The sequence below is a fragment of the Lineus longissimus genome, chromosome 3 (assembly GCF_910592395.1).
Source record: "Lineus longissimus chromosome 3, tnLinLong1.2, whole genome shotgun sequence".
Taxonomy (NCBI): domain Eukaryota; kingdom Metazoa; phylum Nemertea; class Pilidiophora; order Heteronemertea; family Lineidae; genus Lineus; species Lineus longissimus.
The window spans coordinates 25,654,527-25,671,795 of record NC_088310.1 but is presented as its reverse complement, the minus strand read 5'-3'; the positions used below and the strand labels follow the sequence as shown (position 1 = coordinate 25,671,795).

Here is a 17,269-nt window from a genome sequence, read left to right as displayed (position 1 = left end):
ATAATTTCTTTACATCTATTACGGATCGCTAGATATTGGATGTTGGTTCTAAATACAGTAGAATAAAACCATCAGCCGATACTCAGTTTAACGCAAGTTTGCCTACCCAGAGGTGAGATCTTGACTCACAATTTCGATGCAAGAGGGACTGCGGTCGCTCAGCAGAGAGATACCGAAAGAATCAACTAAAATACTCGATATGTTTCATGATTTTGTTGGGATAATTTTACAGAGAGGGGGATTAACTTGATAGAATATAGAACAACCCAATAGGCCTAATTAGTGGATAGAAGCGTAGACGGGATATGACCAACCTTGGCTATGAGGCCAAGTCAGGAAAGGGAACATGATTTTCATGCCTGGCTCTCAACAATTTAGCCTTCAGCCTCACATACCTGAGGAATAATCGGAAATTATGGATTACCGTAGAAATTACCCGCGTCCCTGATATGCGTCCATTGCCTAGGATGGTCGACGAGAAAAAGCCACGTTTCCTAGTTTGTGGCCCATATGTTACACTTCGGGAGTCAAAAGTGTCATCAGATCATCGGAAAGGACCAATCACAAAAATGCTAGCATGGGATGATACACTCGTGATCGACACAATATGTTGTCGTTTAATGCAGTAATCGCAGGTTTGCCAACCTTGACTGACACCAGATTGGCTCACGTAAATATCTAACCACATATCTGATCCAAATGGGTATGCTTTAGGGCCTAGAATGGATAGGTCCAATAATATAACAAACAGTGTTCTGGACACTGTTACACATCTGTATAGACTTGCCACACCAAATATCTTTTCAGTACCTCTCCAAATATGCACTTGACAGTTAAAAACATACTCGCATCTAATTGATAGTTCTGCAACCTCCAACCAATGAATATTCAATATAACAGAAGTTGGTCGTCGATTTTCAAACGGAATATTTTATTGAATTAAATCCACTTGTCCATTTGTGTAATTTATGACTGAAACAGCCAGATAACTCATGAAAAACCAACTGTTGGAAAAAAAATTGCGTCGTTAAAACTGTCTCGGTGTTGGCATAGGTAATTTTATATCCGCAAACAAATTATATATGCAATCATTAAAAAAACCCACATAAATCAGTAGATAATAGAGGTATGAGAGTAGCAATTTTTTGCCTGGCCGGTGAGTTTTAGTCCGTGTGTTACCGGGCTTTGCTACTCCTTTTATCACTCCTCAGCCATCATCAGCCTCACTAGCTGCGGCCCTCGAAGCCAACGGGCTTGTATTTTTTACTTCTTTTCAAAAAGTGTCATTTTGCCCCCTTCCCCGGTACACTCCGGACGCAGTGGACCGGCCTTGTTCCTTATAAGGAGACCCAATTAGGATGACGCAATGGACTGCCCAGAGAGTCTACCTTCCCCAGCACCAAAAAGCTGGCTATACACCCCTGACTAAGCTTTTATTAAATGCATGGCGCACATACACTTTGCCAGTGTGTCTGTATCCGGCGATCATGGTCCTGTTGTTCCGTAGTTAGGTGTGTAATAAAGCTCCGAAATCGACTGAGCCGTCAAACTTTTTTCCCAGACAATAAGATCATCAATGTTACATTTTCCAAAAAATTTGCTCAAGCTATTTTGGTTGTTGTTCGAATTCCCGATGCTGAAAGTACTAAAATAGTCTATAGCCATCGCCTTGGTCGTAACTGTCTTGTTTTGAACTACACGTTTCCCATTCATATAGATCTCTAGACCATCCTGAACACTCCAGGTGAATGCCAGGTGATACCATTCCAGTAGCCCAATGTTGACCTTCCCGGTATATTTGTGAGAAGTCGTTCTCACTTCATATTTTACGTATCCTGCCTTGACATGAAACACTGCTACCCCACTGTTACTTTGGTATGTCTGGCCACCGCTCGATATGATATACCCTTCATTATCGGTCGCACTAAGGATGTACACCCACATGGCTGCAGTAAAACCATTATTGCATTTATCAGGATTACCGAAACATCGGCTGCGGTGGTGTCCGAAATCAAAGTAGATTGGATGCTTTATATGGACTGCCTTGCCGACTATTCCTGAGACAAATCTTGGAACAGTATGTGGCGGTACAGCATTCTTCACTGCGGGTGTGAACCCATGACCAACAAGCTTGCCATCCTTGACCTCTTCCATAGGCAGGAAGGACGCAGCGTCTACAACGAAAGACAATCGATCATTAGACTGGTTTTTCTCAAAACTTTGTTAACTAACGGTGTATATTGTTGTTGATCAACTGCAGATATGATTTCAGGAAACTTTTACTCATAAAATCGTAAGCTAAAGAACGAATCACTTGGCTGAATGAAACTTATTTAGTATTTCAGTCTTTTTTAACGAATCATTAAAGTATGCATGTACAGAGGTACATACTTTTTTGTTTCTTGTTCATATAGAGCCCAAGTTTTATACATGTATGTATAGAGCCTAAGACCAAGCATCCTGAGGAAATCAGGGGTTCACACAAACCATTATGTTTGTGTGCAGGGCCGGAGAAGCGAACACCCCTGATTTCCTCAGGATGAAGAGCAAGTTACGAAGAGAAATCCCGCCTTGCAGCACGACACTTATTGAGGAATTAGCTGCTATACTGTCCCAGCCCGTTGTCAGAGTCATCTCTTTACTATCTATATTGTATTCTTACCAACAGCATTGATATTGCATTCTTTTCCTCGGAAAGTCTCAGCACAGCTACAACTTGAGCCGCTACATTTCTGAATAAAAAAATTGATGTCTTATTAAAAAACCGGTATATACCATTTATTTTCTGAACATCTGAAGGTAAGCAGTGGATTTAGGAGGTGGCGCCCTCCCCGGCCTTTCTCACAGATGAATATTTTTCCACGGGCTGCCTGTTCCCCAAGAAGTAGTAATCTTGTTTTGCCCATCAGATGCCCAAAAAACTCACATTTGGCACTTAAATTTCTTCTGGGAGAAGGCACTAGAGCCTTTCGTTTCCAATATCACGCCCCGCTCGTAAAATGACCGGGGCGTCATCAAGTTGCCATTAAGTGATAATAGGGCCGTTCACACGGTTGTCCGAATGCATTTTCCATCCGCCTCGTGCGTTTTGCCCAAAATGAAAAATATGGCAGTCAATATCACTGTATTGCACTGCATGCCGTCGGTTTGGGGCTACCAGGGACGTTTCCACCTACCTTCTGAAGTTCAAAATATCCTGCATTCGCAGCGACAGCCTTATCCTCGAAACCCGTACAATCTTTGTCAGCAGCTTTGGGATACATCATACAGTTGTCGGTGTCCTGTTTATAGTAAAAAGACAGACAGCTTGGATATTCGGTGCACTTTAACGCACAGTAGATCAAACTCGTTGCGGCGGCAGTCTTAATCGGTGTGAGAGTAGTAGGCACCTTTTCCGGACACTGTTCAGGCTTCTCGTGTCTCCAAGTCATCACGTCAGAACCAGTAACAAGTGGAAACACGATTAAAATACAAGTTAACTTCAGCGTCATGATGGTTTCCTCCGTTATACACGCGACCAACGTATCACGCATTATGTATTTGTAAGCTGCGTCTGAATTGTTTCAGGTCTCATAAGAGTTTAATCCGCCTGACTCTATATATATTGGTAACGTTAATTTTTGTTATGCAAATAAAATATCACGCAATCAATTAAACAATCATAATAAATGAATTCATAACGAACACCAGTCATTACTATAATGGACCAGTCGTTTTTATTTTTGATGCGCACAAGGATAGCATTATAGAAATTGAATTATAAAAAGTCGTTGAGGCTTGAGTTATTGTCATTATTGGTTTCATTTGACTGCATCAGATGCATTAAAATGAATTAAACCGATCATATTATATTGTATCAGTAGTTTTGTTACACCCTGTAATTGGTCGTAAATATAACAATGCCCATTGTTAAATATTCGATCATTGTTTTAATGACAGTTCTACAGTCACACACAGTAGGTTTTGCTTGAATCTTAACCTAAACCATGGCATACATGTGTTGACACGTTTTTATTGAAATGAGCAAAAAATTTCCTTTTTGGAGCCATGCCGACTTATCGGAGGTGAATATCACTCCTAAAGTCTCCTCCTTTCACCGCCGATAACTCCCGCCAAGTAGACGCACCATCATAAACGGGTGGCAAATCAAATTGCTCCACACAAAGTAATTGAATGACGGCGCGGCCTGAATGATTGATAGTGCGAACCATCGGATCAGGTCACCCTTCTTCTATACAACATGCACTGTGCATTAGGGTCAGGTCAGCATGCCTGGAGCCGTCTTCAGTTATGATCGCTTTCAGTGCGTGTCTCGTGCGATAACCAAGAGTGAGGAAGGGTATGCAGGGAGACTACCGATTAGGTAACAGCCCTTCTGACGGCCGATCAGGGCGGAGTATGATAGGGGAGTTATCGGTGGTGAAGGATGGATATACGACGGTAGATCGGCATGTACGGAGCGCTCAATTCTTGATAAATGTATAGAATCAGACGAAATCGTCTTCGCCGTAACGCCTAATCGCTTTCCTCCGTCCCTTAAATTGTGTAGATTCTAGATGTTGTATCGTGTTGTCGAGTCTGGGTTAAGAATAGTCGGCACTATCAAAACTTCATTCTTCATTGCACTGAGATTTTATATTTTCTCGAAATCTTCGATATGACAGACTTCTCGATGCCTTACTTGGCGCCTGACCCATTGTAATTCGGCGTGTGGTAAATATCTGAAATCGTCGCTGCCGAATACCGCTCCTCGAAAATTATCAAATCGTCAACATAAAACTTGCCATAATAGTCCGCAATATGTGGTGGAATCTTGCTCGATATTTGTCCAGGTTGAATGAAAGCGTTCGTGCGTCCCATGACGAAGGTTTTATATTTGTCAACGACTGGGGTGATTGCATGTGTCCAGGTCGCGTCTTCGATTGCCAGGGCGCCATTAAGATAGACAGCCAGACCATCCTCGACACTCCAGGTGATTGCAACGTGGTACCAGGTTTGTAGTTGCATTTTCCATTTTGCATCATTCTTGGGGTAAAGCCGCGTAGAGGTCTTTAACCTCAAACGTGCATAACCATCATTGTTAACACTGGTAAAGTCCTGATTAAAAAAAAAGTGTTGGCTTTTGGCATTTCCATGTGTTGATGAGGTCTGCGTTCACATCCTGCCACCCGCTAACTTAATTGCGACCTTCTCCGGGCAGAATCAATTCGAACATCATGCAACCCGAAAGGAATTTCGAGAAAACAGAAACACTGTCATTATCCTGACAGTTTTGGATTACAACATTTCTTCAACGGATGAGCCGTTAACATTTAAACTGGTCATGTTTGATTCGGTACATACCTGGTAGAGGCCAGGTGGCAATCATTCCCCATATTCAAACTCTCTCGTGATTACATTACAGAGAGAGGCCCGGAACTGGCCATGCAGTAGTGGTTACACACTGGCCACCTTGCGGGAGCTTATACGTAGGGACAACGTATATGAGACAAGACCACCACCATTGATTTTTTAAGCCTTTTAGCAGTTAAATTGTCAATGTTTGACCGCGACACATCAGATACTGCGTGGGGTTGTGAATCTGAAATATTGATATGATATTCCAGAGAGTCGGGCAAGTAAATGGTGAAAAGTAAACTGGTAGTTGACCACGGAAATATTTTGATGATTTTTGACAAATTGGACAAACGTTGATATTTCCACTCTTTTCAGCCAACTGGCAGGTAATCTCAAATTAGCAAAATTCAAATTCAAATTTTACTTTATTATCAAATAATTTCTTTACATCTATTACGGATCGCTAGATATTGGATGTTCGTTCTACAGTAGAATAAAACCATCAGCCGATACCCAGTTTAACGCAAGTTTGCCTATACCCAGAGGTGAGATCTTGACTCACAATTTCGATGCAAGAGGGACTGCGGTCGCTCAGCAGAGAGATACCGAAAGAATCAACTAAAATACTCGATATATGTTTCATGATTTTGTTGGGATAATTTTACAGAGAGGGGGATTAACTTGATAGAATATAGAACAACCCAATAGGCCTAATTAGTGGATAGAAGCGCAGACGGGATATGACCAACCTTGGCTATGAGGCCATATCAGGAACGGGAACATGATTTTCATGCCTGGCTCTCAACAATTTAGCCTTCAGCCTCACATACCTGAGGAATAATCGGAAATTATGGATTACCGTAGAAATTAACCGCGTCCCTGATATGCGTCCATTGCCTAGGATGGTCGAAGAGAAAAAGCCACGTTTCCTAGTTTGTGGCCCATATGTTACCCTTCGGGAGTCAAAAGTGTCATCAGATCATCGGAAAGGACCAATCACAAAAATGCCAGCATGGGATGATACACTCGTGATCGACACAATATGTTGTCGTTTAATGCAGTAATCGCAGGTTTGCCAACCTTGACTGACACCAGATTGGCTCACGTAAATATCTTGTATTTTTTACTTCTTTTCAAAAAGTGTCATTTTGCCCCCTTCCCCGGTACACTCCGGACGCAGTGGACCGGCCTTGTTCCTTATAAGGAGACCCAATTAGGATGACGCAATGGACTGCCCAGCGAGTCTACCTTCCCCAGCACCAAAAAGCTGGCTATACACCCCTGACTAAGCTTTTCCTAAATGCACGGCGCACATACACTTTGCCAGTGTGTCTGTATCCGGCGATCATGGTCCTGTTGTTCCGTAGTTAGGTGTGTAATAAAGCTCCGAAATAGACTGAGCCGTCAAACGTTTTTCCCAGACAATAAGATCATCCATGTAACATTTTCCAAAAAATTTGCTGAAGCCAAATAGGTTGTTGTTCGCATTCCCGATGCTGAAAGTAGTATGAAGGTCTGGAACCAACGTCTTGGTCGTTACTGTCGTGTTTTTAACTACACGTTTCCCATTCATATAGATCTCTAGACCATCCTGAACACTCCAGGTGAATGCCAGGTGATACCACTCCAGTAGCCCAATGTTGACCTTCCCGGTATATTTGTGAGAAGTCGTTCTCACTTCATATAGTACGTATCCTGCCTTGACATGCAACACTGCCACCCCAACGTTACTTTGGTATGTCTGGCCACCGCTCGATATGATATACCCTTCATTATCGGTCGCACTAAGGATGTACACCCACATAGCCGCAGTAAAACCATTATTGCATTTATCAGGATTACCGAAACATCGGCTGCGGTGGTCTCCGAAATCAAAGAAGATTGGATGCTTTATATGGACTGCCTTGCCGACTTTTCCTGAGACAAATCTTGGAACAGTATCTGGCGGTACAGCATTCTTCACTGTGGGTGTGAACCCATGACCAACAAGCTTGCCATCCTTGACCTCTTCCATAGGCAGGAAGGACGCAGCGTCTACAACGAAAGACAATCGATCATTAGACTGGTTTTTCTCAAAACTTTGTTAACTAACGGTGTATATTGTTGTTGATCAACTGCAGATATGATTTCAGGAAACTTTTACTCATAAAATCGTAAGCTAAAGAACGAATCGCTTTGCTGAATGAAACTTATTTAGTATTTCAGTCTTTTTTAACGAATCATTGAAGTATGCATGTACAGAGGTACATACGTTTTTGTTTCTTGTTCATATAGAGCCCCAGGTTTTTACAAGCATTCTGAGGAAATCAGGGGTTCACACAAACCATTATGTTTGTGAGCAGGGCCGGAGAAGCGAACACCCCTGATTTCCTCAGGATGAAGAGCAAGTTACGAAGAGAAATCCCGCCTTGCAGCACGACACTTATTGAGGAATTAGCTGCTATATACTGTCCCAGCCCGTTGTCAGAGTCATCTCTTTACTATCTATATTGTATTCTTACCAACAGCATTGATATTGCATTCTTTTCCTCGGAAAGTCTCAGCACAGCTACAACTTGAGCCGCTACATTTCTGAATAAAAAAATTGATGTCTTATTAGAGTACCGGTATATACTATTTATTTTCTGAACATCTGAAGGTAAGCAGTGGATTTAGGAGGTGGCGCCCTCCCCGGCCTTTCTCACAAATGAATATTTTTCCACGGGCTGCCTGTTCCCCAAGAAGTAGTAATCTTGTTTTGCCCATCAGATGCCCAAAAAACTCACATTTGGCACTTAAATTTCTTCTGGGAGAAGGCACTAGAGCCTTTCGTTTCCAATATCACGCCCCGCTCGTAAAATGACCGGGGCGTCATCAAGTTGCCATTAAGTGATAATAGGGCCGTTCACACGGTTGTCCGAATGCATTTTCCATCCGCCTCGTGCGTTTTGCCCAAAATGAAAAAGATGGCAGTCAATACCACTGTTTTGCACTGCATGCCGTCGGTTCGGGGCTGCCAGGGACGTTTCCACCTACCTTCTGAAGTTCAAAATATCCTGCATTCGCAGCGACAGCCTTATCCTCGAAACCCGTACAATCTTTGTCAGCAGCTTTGGGATACATCATACAGTTGTCGGTGTCCTGTTTATAGTAAAAAGACAGACAGCTTGGATATTCGGTGCACTTTAACGCACAGTAGATCAAACTCGTTGCGGCGGCAGTCTTAATCGGTTTGAGAGTAGTAGGCACCTTTTCCGGACACTGTTCAGGCTTCTCCTGTCTCCAAGTCATCACGTCAGAACCAGTAACAAGTGGAAACACGATTAAAATACAAGTTAACTTCAGCGTCATGATGGTTTCCTCCGTTATACACGCGACCAACGTATCACGCATTATGTATTTGTAAGCTGCGTCTGAATTGTTTCAGGTCTCATAAGAGTTTAATCCGCCTGACTCTATATATATTGGTAACGTTAATTTTTGTTATGCAAATAAAATATCACGCAATCAATTAAACAATCATAATAAATGAATTCATAACGAACACCAGTCATTACTGTAATGGACCAGTCGTTTTTATTTTTGATGCGCACAAGGATACCATTATAGAAATTGAATTATAAAAAGTCGTTGAGGCTTGAGTTATTGTCATTATTGGTTTCATTTGACTGCATCAGATGCATTAAAATGAATTAAACCGATCATATTATATTGTATCAGTAGTTTTGTTACACCCTGTAATTGGTCGTAAATATAACAATGCCCATTGTTAAATATTCGATCATTGTTTTAATGATAGTTCTACAGTCACACACAGTAGGTTTTGCTTGAATCTTAACCTAAACCATGGCATACATGTGTTGACACGTTTTTATTGAAATGAGCAAAAAATTTCCTTTTTGGAGCCATGCCGACTTATCGGAGGTGAATATCACTCCTAAAGTCTCCTCTTTTCACCGCCGATAACTCCCGCCAAGTAGACGCACCATCATAAACGGGTGGCAAATCAAATTGCTCCACACAAAGTCATTGAATGACGGCGCGGCCTGAATTGATAGTGCGAACCACCGGATCAGGTCACCCTTCTTCTATACATGGAGGTATTATAATAATACCTCCATGTTCTATACAACATGCACTGTGCATTAGGGTCAGGTCAGCATGCCTGGAGCCGTCTTCAGTTATGATCGCTTTCAGTGCGTGTCTCGTGCGATAACCAAGAGTGAGGAAGGGTATGCAGGGAGACTACCGATTAGGTAACAGCCCTTCTGACGGCCGATCAGGGCGGAGTATGATAGGGGAGTTATCGGTGGTGAAGGATGGATATACGACGGTAGATCGGCATGTGCGGAGCGCTCAATTCTTGATAAATGTATAGAATCAGACGAAATCGTCTTCGCCGTAACGCCTAATCGCTTTCCTCCGTCCCTTAAATTGTGTAGATTCTAGATGTTGTATCGTGTTGTCGAGTCTGGGTTAAGAATAGTCGGCACTATCAAAACTTCATTCTTCATTGCACTGAGATTTTATATTTTCTCGAAATCTTCGATATGACAGACTTCTTGATGCCTTACTTGGCGCCTGACCCATTGTAATTCGGCGTGTGGTAAATATCTGAAATCGTCGCTGCCGAATACCGCTCCTCGGAAATTATCAAATCGTCAACATAAAACTGGCCATAATATTCCGCAATATGTGGTAGAATCTTGCTCGATATTTGTCCAGGTTGAATGAAACTGTTCGTGCGTCCCATCACGAAGGTTTTATATTTGTCAACGACTGGGGTGATTGGTGTCCAGGTCGCGTCTTCGATTCCCAGGGCGCCATTAAGATAGACAGCCAGACCATCCTCGACACTCCAGGTGATTGCAACGTGGTACCAGGTTTGTAGTTGCATTTTCCATTTTGCATCATTCTTGGGGTAAAGCCGCGTAGAGGTCTTTAACCTCAAACGTGCATAACCATCATTGTTGTATTTCAACTTGATACCACCACTCGAAGAACTTGTCTGGGCCCCGCTGGAAAGGATGTAGTTTGGAACTTTACCAGCGGCATCTGTAATAAACAACCACAAGGCAATTGTTGCACCCTTGCTGCAAAGATCGTAGTTTGCAAAGCATCGCGTGCGCTGGTTTCCGAAGTCGAGGTACACTGGGTGCTTGAGGTGAACTGCCATGTCGTCCTTTCCTGGGACGAGGGCGGGATCCCCACCAGTCACTGTCGGGATGAGACCAGTGCCGATCACCGTGTTGTTCTGTATTTCGTCCATGGGCAGGTAAGACGTGGTATCTAAAGAAAATGGGACATTTTAACTTTTCTTCTTACGAAGCAGAAATACGAGAATTTGAGAAAAACCATAATCCATTGGCTGTGACATAATATTCTTTTCGCGACCCTTTCGAACCACCACGAACGACGAAGTGCGAAATGCGAATTTAGTCACGCGACGACTCATAAATCGGCTTTCATACTAAGTATACAGTCACTATAGTACGAGGAATATGGAGATATCATGAAAGAACGAGGAATGTAAGGAAGAGGAATCTTACAAGCCGTGTCAAAAGTGCAGTCTTTCCCTTTGAATCGTTTTGTGCAGAGGCAGCTAGAACCTTTACATTTCTGAAAGGAAAAAGAAGTTTGCCTCGGAATGGGGACCATGCGCTGTAGTATATACATGTTTTCCATCCTTATTCACAAAATGAACCACTTGAGAACCGATTTCGATTTCAATATACTCGACGAATAACTTGATTGATTAGGCAATAAACCTCTGAAACAATGAACTGAAATAAAAAATGACAAAAGCCACGGAACTGTATATAGAATAATTCAAATGACATATACATGTATACACCTACCCTTCTTACTTGAAAGTAACCGGCCCTTTTCGAGATGGTCGCCTCCTCGAAGCCGCCACAATTTATATCAGCTGTGTTAGAATACAACTCGCAGTCGTCCTTGTAGTAGAACGAATTGCATTGTTCATCTCCGGCGCATTGCAAGCCGCATCGCAGCAGAGAGTCTGCTGGGCCAGTCTTTATCGGCGACAGTGATTTTGGGACCTTGTCCGGACATTGCCGGCGGGCGTTCCAGCTTATTTGGTCAGCCTTTGACATTGCTACAGCAAGCAGGACCACCAAACAAAATTGGAAACCAGTTATCATTTTATACAATGGTTGTATCCACGAAAGCCGCGGAGCCGAAAGAACTGTTCGGCTAAGATGTGTTCTGACCACTGAATGCATCTTTCTCAGCGAGCATATTTTATTTCAGGTGAATTAACAATACAGTTCGAGATTGGACTCACAGGGTAAACAATCGCCCCGCGATTAATCATAAACATATTGGATGCATTTTAACAGCAAATACTGAGATCATCAACAAATAAAGCCATTACAATTGAAATCTGATCGAGTATAATATACTGATAATGTGGAAATACATGTAGTGACTTTTGTTAACATCGTGTCATTATCGAATGGCTTGAAAAATATGACAAGGTACTATGCTGATATTATGCTGTGAAAGGATCAATATAGGCAGCAGCTATAGGCAGGCAAGATATACATGTATAACGTTTCACAACGTCGCCAATAGGGGTCTCTCACATCTCACAGTACGTCGAAATGATTCACGCTTGTTGGCCTCCGAGGAATATATTCAGTGCTGAGTCAGACGTGACCGAGGGCCGTTACTGTTTATACTAGTCACTTGAAGATGGCCAAATTAGCCCCTTTGCTCCTGCCTATAGTCCCCCTTTAAAAGATATGATAAACATTTAAAATCCGATTGTTACTATTCGCCAAGGATAAACGGCGTCGTCGTCATAAGTCTATCCATCTTTATGACAGAGATGTGAATAACTGGTCGTGTTATAAAGTTAAGTCGGAAAGTCATCAATTAGTGAAAAACAACAAATGAATCCCATCTACATCTGCATCCTGGTCTTTAGGGTCTTTTCAATAGAGACCATACGGGTGTGATGTAGCCTATTGTGACTCGTAATGCTCGGAGTAGAAGATTTAGATTTTCCGGGGTTGGTTAGGCGAGGGAGTTGTAGTCTATCACACTTGACCTCCATGGGTAGTCAAAAAAGTGAGAGGCCTGGTGATTAATTGGGGGGGGGGGGGGGGACAGGGTAAGGAAATGGATAAGGAAAAGGGTGGTTTTTATGATATTCACGGCTGCTTGCGTGGGTAGAAGTGTTGCTGTAAAACATCTGGAACAAAGGAAAGTAGGGAAACTAGCCCTTTTTGATACACTCCGAACGCAGTGTATCTCATACACTCCGAACGCAGTGTATCTCATGAGAAAATATAAATATAATGATGACGGAATCGACCTGCTCAGGATTCTACCTCTGGTCTTTTTCATCGGCGGCCGCCACGGCCAATGTGGAATTAATCACAATTTCTTTTTAATTCAAGAAAAAAAAGTGGCCAAGTTTTTTGGCGGTGACATTTGAATGTCTGTTGATTTTTCATGTTTCTATGATGTATCCGTTTAAAGCATATCTTTACACAATAATTGTTATGCTCCTTGAGTTTGGTTTGATTGCGGAAGGAGCTCCCAACTGGAGGTTTGTCATTGGTAGAAATCGAGAAGTGGGTGACTTTTTGTTGAATTAAGTCATCCGGTAATCGAAAGTATGACTGGTGTCGTTAGGGCCAGGCTGTACCTAATTTCGGACTTCCTTCACGGCTCGTGTCTTGGCTTGCATGGTTACTTCCAGAATTGGGATTCATTTACCTTAGTTGCCATCTCTCTCTTTACCTAGCCGATGCAACTCCCTGACCCACTGTAAATTGATGTGAGGCATAGTCTAAGTCCAAATGAACTGATGAATTTAACACAGTGACTCGAGTGAGTGTTACTCTTCTAAGTTCTACTGACACTAACTGTCACTCTCGGCTCTGCCAGTTGCAGTTGCAGTTGAGTGAAATAACCTTCTTTCTTTTCATTCTGTATTATTTCACTGTTTAGGTATAAGAGTTCTGTTGGAGAACAAGACATATTTGACTTGAGGAGCCCCGTAAGTATGCAATTGGCAAACCCAGCCCGAGAAACCTAAGATTAGAATTGAAATACCGGCAATGATCTAGTTTTCCTAGTTTCAGTGTTCCATTCCATCTTTGGGCATAGATCTCTCTCATCTCCTGAGATTTCGTTTGAAAACATAGGATGCACCCACGTAGTGACGATTGGTTATGTATCAGACCACCTCAAATTTTTTTCACTGATTGATTTCAGCTGACTCTTGAATACCTTGGTGAATCTGATGACATTGAATGGATTGTATCTGAAGGCTGCACTGTCGGAAATACAAGGTATGAGGCATTGCGGCCATTCCCTGAGCTTGGTGGACCTCCTGCTACACACTTGTAAACTTTTGTGGAAAGCCCTGTTATTACATTTTGTTCTGGCTCAGTGTTTAGTATTGGCATATAGAAGAGTACGGCACCCTGCTATCGGCCAAAACTGCTCCCTGTCCTTTTTCATCAAAATGACTGATATCTGCCATTTCCTAATCCTGGCAGAAACACTTAAGTCTTGCATTATTTGCCTCCTATATTTTCAGTTTGCCTACAACTTTTCTGAAATGCAATGCTGCTGGACAACACAGAGTTATTCTCAGGGAGGTGAGACTTGAAGAAGTCACTGAAAAGAGAGCTTTGACCTTACTCTATTCATGTACATCTATTTGTTATACTTCATAAACTATATAATTTTATCAATTATATTATCAGAATTAGACGATACACAAATGGGACCTCGTCTTGAGAATGTCCAGCTGGCATGCTGGTTGTTATTGGTGGTAATTCATGAACATAATAAACTTCTTCTGTACGTTTAGCCTGATGTTTCATCTCGTCTTAATAACATGTCGAAAGAGTCAGAACAGCAAATCTCATATGTTGCATTCAAAGACTAACCAGGACTGGAAGGACTATGTCTATTCTTATTGAACATGTTGAATGTCTTGGACAGACATGGGCATAATATCTAGTGGGGCTTGACTTGAAGTTGAAACGGTCTTAGATCACTGAAATGAGAGTATGTTTGTTCTTTTACGTGCAGGGACAGACCTCCAGCTCTAATTTGATCACGCTGAAACGGAAGTTCAACTGTTACAGGTGGCATGTGGCATTAAATTCAACGTAGGTGAACAGTGAATTTGTATTATGCGCATTTAAGATTCATTTAGCAGGCATGAATATAATTGATGATAGAAATTTGAAAACATGTCATAATATCATAATAAAATCGATGGAACAATTGAACTCATCCCCTTTTTAACAGCCTCCCCTTGAAGTGAAGAAGTGAGAACTTCAACTAAGTGGGGACCAGACTGAAGTCTGAGGGTTGAGAGTCTGACATGAGCAAACTTATACCACCCCACCTTGCAAAATTCCAAAAAGAGAACTGTAAATCATAGCTTTCAAACTGTATATGCCACGATTTGGTGTGTGATTCACTAAACATGATTACTAGACACAGGACAAGAAAGTCAGACCTCCTATCATTTATTTTCAGGACTATTCATCATTGGCATGCAGAGCATAATCATTGGTATATACTGGTATGTGTCATCATATCTATCTTCTTCAGAATTGCAACGAGGAGCCTCTCAGCATAATGGTTAATAACACTGCTGACTACCACGTAGTAAGAGAGTGTTCAGGTTCAATTCCAGTGAGAACTCTGAAGTTCTGGATGAACGAGCTGTGCCGGTTTCTAAATACTAAAATTCCTTGTTTGATCGCTTCTCACAGTCCCTTGAATACGATGCAAAACTGACGTTTCTTCAACTTTATTGAATTCCATCCTTTGAAAAATGACCACAGCAACCTAAAATCGGATGTCCCTGGACCTATGATTTATTAAAGTCCTGTTGTTTTCAAAAGTTCGTTCATTTTCAGAAAAGTGTCAATGTATGGATTGTAGATGAAGCTTGGGCAAGTGAGGAAGAAATGAAGTTTACTGCCCAATTACCATCAGAGGTACTTGTATTTTATTGTATATGAAGAGTTTAGCTCCAAAACGAATAAAAAAATGCCATTGTGTTTTAAATTTCAGACTTTGGCAAATGTTTGCAATGTATTGTTAGCTTCGTTTTCAAATGCATGGGCCTTGTGGCCACAGCAGTTTAGATCGGGTGTGTACATCAATCTTGAAGTTGTCCATGCCCTCTATTTTTTTCATCTCATGAAATGCTGGATGACTATGCAATACTCAATCTACAAAATGCGAAAACAACTACTCGCCTACTGATTGCAAGTTATTTGGCTAAAGTGAATCCAACACCACTCGCTTCCAACTGTCATTTTGCCCCAAACCCTCCACAGTGGCTTACATTTAGGCTTCATTCTTGGTGAGATGCCGATACATGCACTTCCAATCGTGTTTCAGTTCCTTAACTTAGTACTCATTGTCATTGTGTTATTACAGAGTTCAAAGAGGCTGACCCATGTGTTTTATAAAGAAGGCCAGTCGCCAGAAATCAGGTTGGACGTTCATGGATCAGCCCATGCCCATGACATGTTCCGCTCTCTATCCCAATATAAGGAGGAAATGAAGTATGTTGTTCTACTACTACTGCTTAATGGTTACAAAAAACTATTCCTAAAGGGAGACTTTAGGTAGGATCGAGCTCAGGTGTCAGATTGGTCATCTTCAGGCATGACTATTATGCATAATTAGGCCGTAGGGGACTGGGTCATGTTTGATTCTGCATTAATGCATTTAGATACTACTCGTCGTACGAGTGTGAAAAATTCGATATTCTGGGAGATGGGAGATGGGAGAGACCCAAGTTCCAAGTCCAGACTTAATTTGTCTGAGGAAGTGGTCTACAACATTGTTTAATCATCTTGACATTGTCCAGATATCCTGTTTCAGGTGCTGGGTGTTTTTTATTGATTCTGAATTTCCTGATTACAATGTTCAGTTCCAAATCACTGGCAAAGCAATCTCAAGATACGAATGTAGTGTTGGGTAAGTAAACATTCATTCACAAATAAACCAAACGATATCGCCGGTCACTTGCTGAGTTGAAGCATTTTAAGTGTGAAATTCTGCAAAAAGACGATTCTCAAATGGTGGCGTGATAGTGCTCCTCATAAACTTTCCAATAAATGGTCAGGGCCTTTTATGTACAAACATGAATTAGTGAGCGTACGGAGAGGAAAACGGTATGCTATCCACTTGAAATGCTAAACACATGCTTAACAGCCTAATTGTCAGTGTTCAAAAGCAAACTACAGCTGTTTGGGATGTGGATCATTTTGGGATGTTTTGTTGCTCTGCCACAACGTCTGCATACAGAATTGATGGAACTAAGCAACAACAAAATTCCCAACTTCTTATTCTGTAAACGCGGTGAAATGTGCTCGAAGCTGAACATTGGCGAAGTGGTGATATCGCCTTTGCTGCCGAAGGTGAGTGCATTACTGTCGATATTTTATTCGTGAAAATGACAAAACTACAAAACTCGCCAAAGTTCATCATGAACAGTAATTCATGGATTTCATTTTTCTCATTTCTGTAGGAATACCGTCATGTTGATGCCGCTACCCAAGTTTCATAATCTGACATCTCCAGCAGATGGCAAGATGAAACTGACAGGAGCAACCATGGAGACAAAGTTATTTCGGGTAAATGAAGATCGGGATGGTGTCACAATTTGAATAGGGGCTTTCCACCTACTATCACTCAGCCTGGCTGCACCAATAATGAGTATTACGTTCATGACAGGCGTTCATCTCAATTGCCAGCTTGGTATCCATTTACTTACAAATGGGTGAGGAGAAGCAAGTAGGGTTACTGCTCAAGGACACAAAGTTGAAACAGCAATACTTTATTGCAATGTGTAGGAGATCTATAAAAAGAGTTGTTTATTCTTGCAGGACCCATGTGCTAGGCAAATCATTGCTGTGGTAACGGCGTAAGTATT

The 17,269-nt window shown here is 41.8% G+C and overlaps 2 protein-coding genes and 1 long non-coding RNA gene across 3 annotated transcripts; all 3 read right to left on the bottom strand.

Moving 5' to 3' along the window:
• Window positions 1-513: 513 nt before the first annotated feature.
• LOC135485193 (uncharacterized) lies at window positions 514-3,555 on the bottom strand. Its single transcript, XM_064767004.1, has 3 exons — window positions 3,177-3,555; window positions 2,663-2,732; window positions 514-2,174 (listed from the first exon to the last, which is right to left on the bottom strand). The coding sequence occupies exons 1-3, from the start codon at window positions 3,531-3,533 to the stop codon at window positions 1,486-1,488; spliced, it is 1,116 nt and encodes a 371-aa protein (XP_064623074.1). The 5' UTR covers window positions 3,534-3,555; the 3' UTR covers window positions 514-1,485.
• A 2,273-nt stretch (window positions 3,556-5,828) lies between these two features.
• On the bottom strand, window positions 5,829-8,488 carry LOC135485294 (adhesion G-protein coupled receptor D1-like). The gene is made up of 3 exons (XM_064767161.1): window positions 8,353-8,488; window positions 7,839-7,908; window positions 5,829-7,371 (listed from the first exon to the last, which is right to left on the bottom strand). Exons 1-3 carry the CDS (start codon window positions 8,440-8,442, stop codon window positions 6,683-6,685), a joined length of 849 nt encoding a protein of 282 aa, XP_064623231.1. The 5' UTR covers window positions 8,443-8,488; the 3' UTR covers window positions 5,829-6,682.
• A 2,031-nt stretch (window positions 8,489-10,519) lies between these two features.
• Window positions 10,520-11,288, bottom strand: LOC135484667 (uncharacterized). Its single transcript, XR_010446481.1, has 3 exons — window positions 11,175-11,288; window positions 10,866-10,935; window positions 10,520-10,605 (listed from the first exon to the last, which is right to left on the bottom strand). It is a non-coding gene; the product is annotated as an uncharacterized LOC135484667 (long non-coding RNA).
• Between the last annotated feature and the right edge of the window lie 5,981 nt (window positions 11,289-17,269).

What these genes read in the sequence shown, in the direction of transcription:
- LOC135485193 (XM_064767004.1), bottom strand. Translation starts at nt 3,533, where the DNA reads ATGCGTGATACGTTGGTCGCGTGTATAACGGAGGAAACCATCATGACG. An exon ending in GATATTTTGAACTTCAGAAG is followed by an intron (nt 2,733 to 3,176) that starts GTAGGTGGAAAC and finishes TTTTTTATTCAG; the next exon opens with AAATGTAGCGGCTCAAGTTG. An exon ending in ATGCAATATCAATGCTGTTG is followed by an intron (nt 2,175 to 2,662) that starts GTAAGAATACAA and finishes CTTTCGTTGTAG; the next exon opens with ACGCTGCGTCCTTCCTGCCT.
- LOC135485294 (XM_064767161.1), bottom strand. Translation starts at nt 8,442, where the DNA reads ATGATGTATCCCAAAGCTGCTGACAAAGATTGTACGGGTTTCGAGGAT. An exon ending in GATATTTTGAACTTCAGAAG is followed by an intron (nt 7,909 to 8,352) that starts GTAGGTGGAAAC and finishes TTTTTTATTCAG; the next exon opens with AAATGTAGCGGCTCAAGTTG. An exon ending in ATGCAATATCAATGCTGTTG is followed by an intron (nt 7,372 to 7,838) that starts GTAAGAATACAA and finishes CTTTCGTTGTAG; the next exon opens with ACGCTGCGTCCTTCCTGCCT.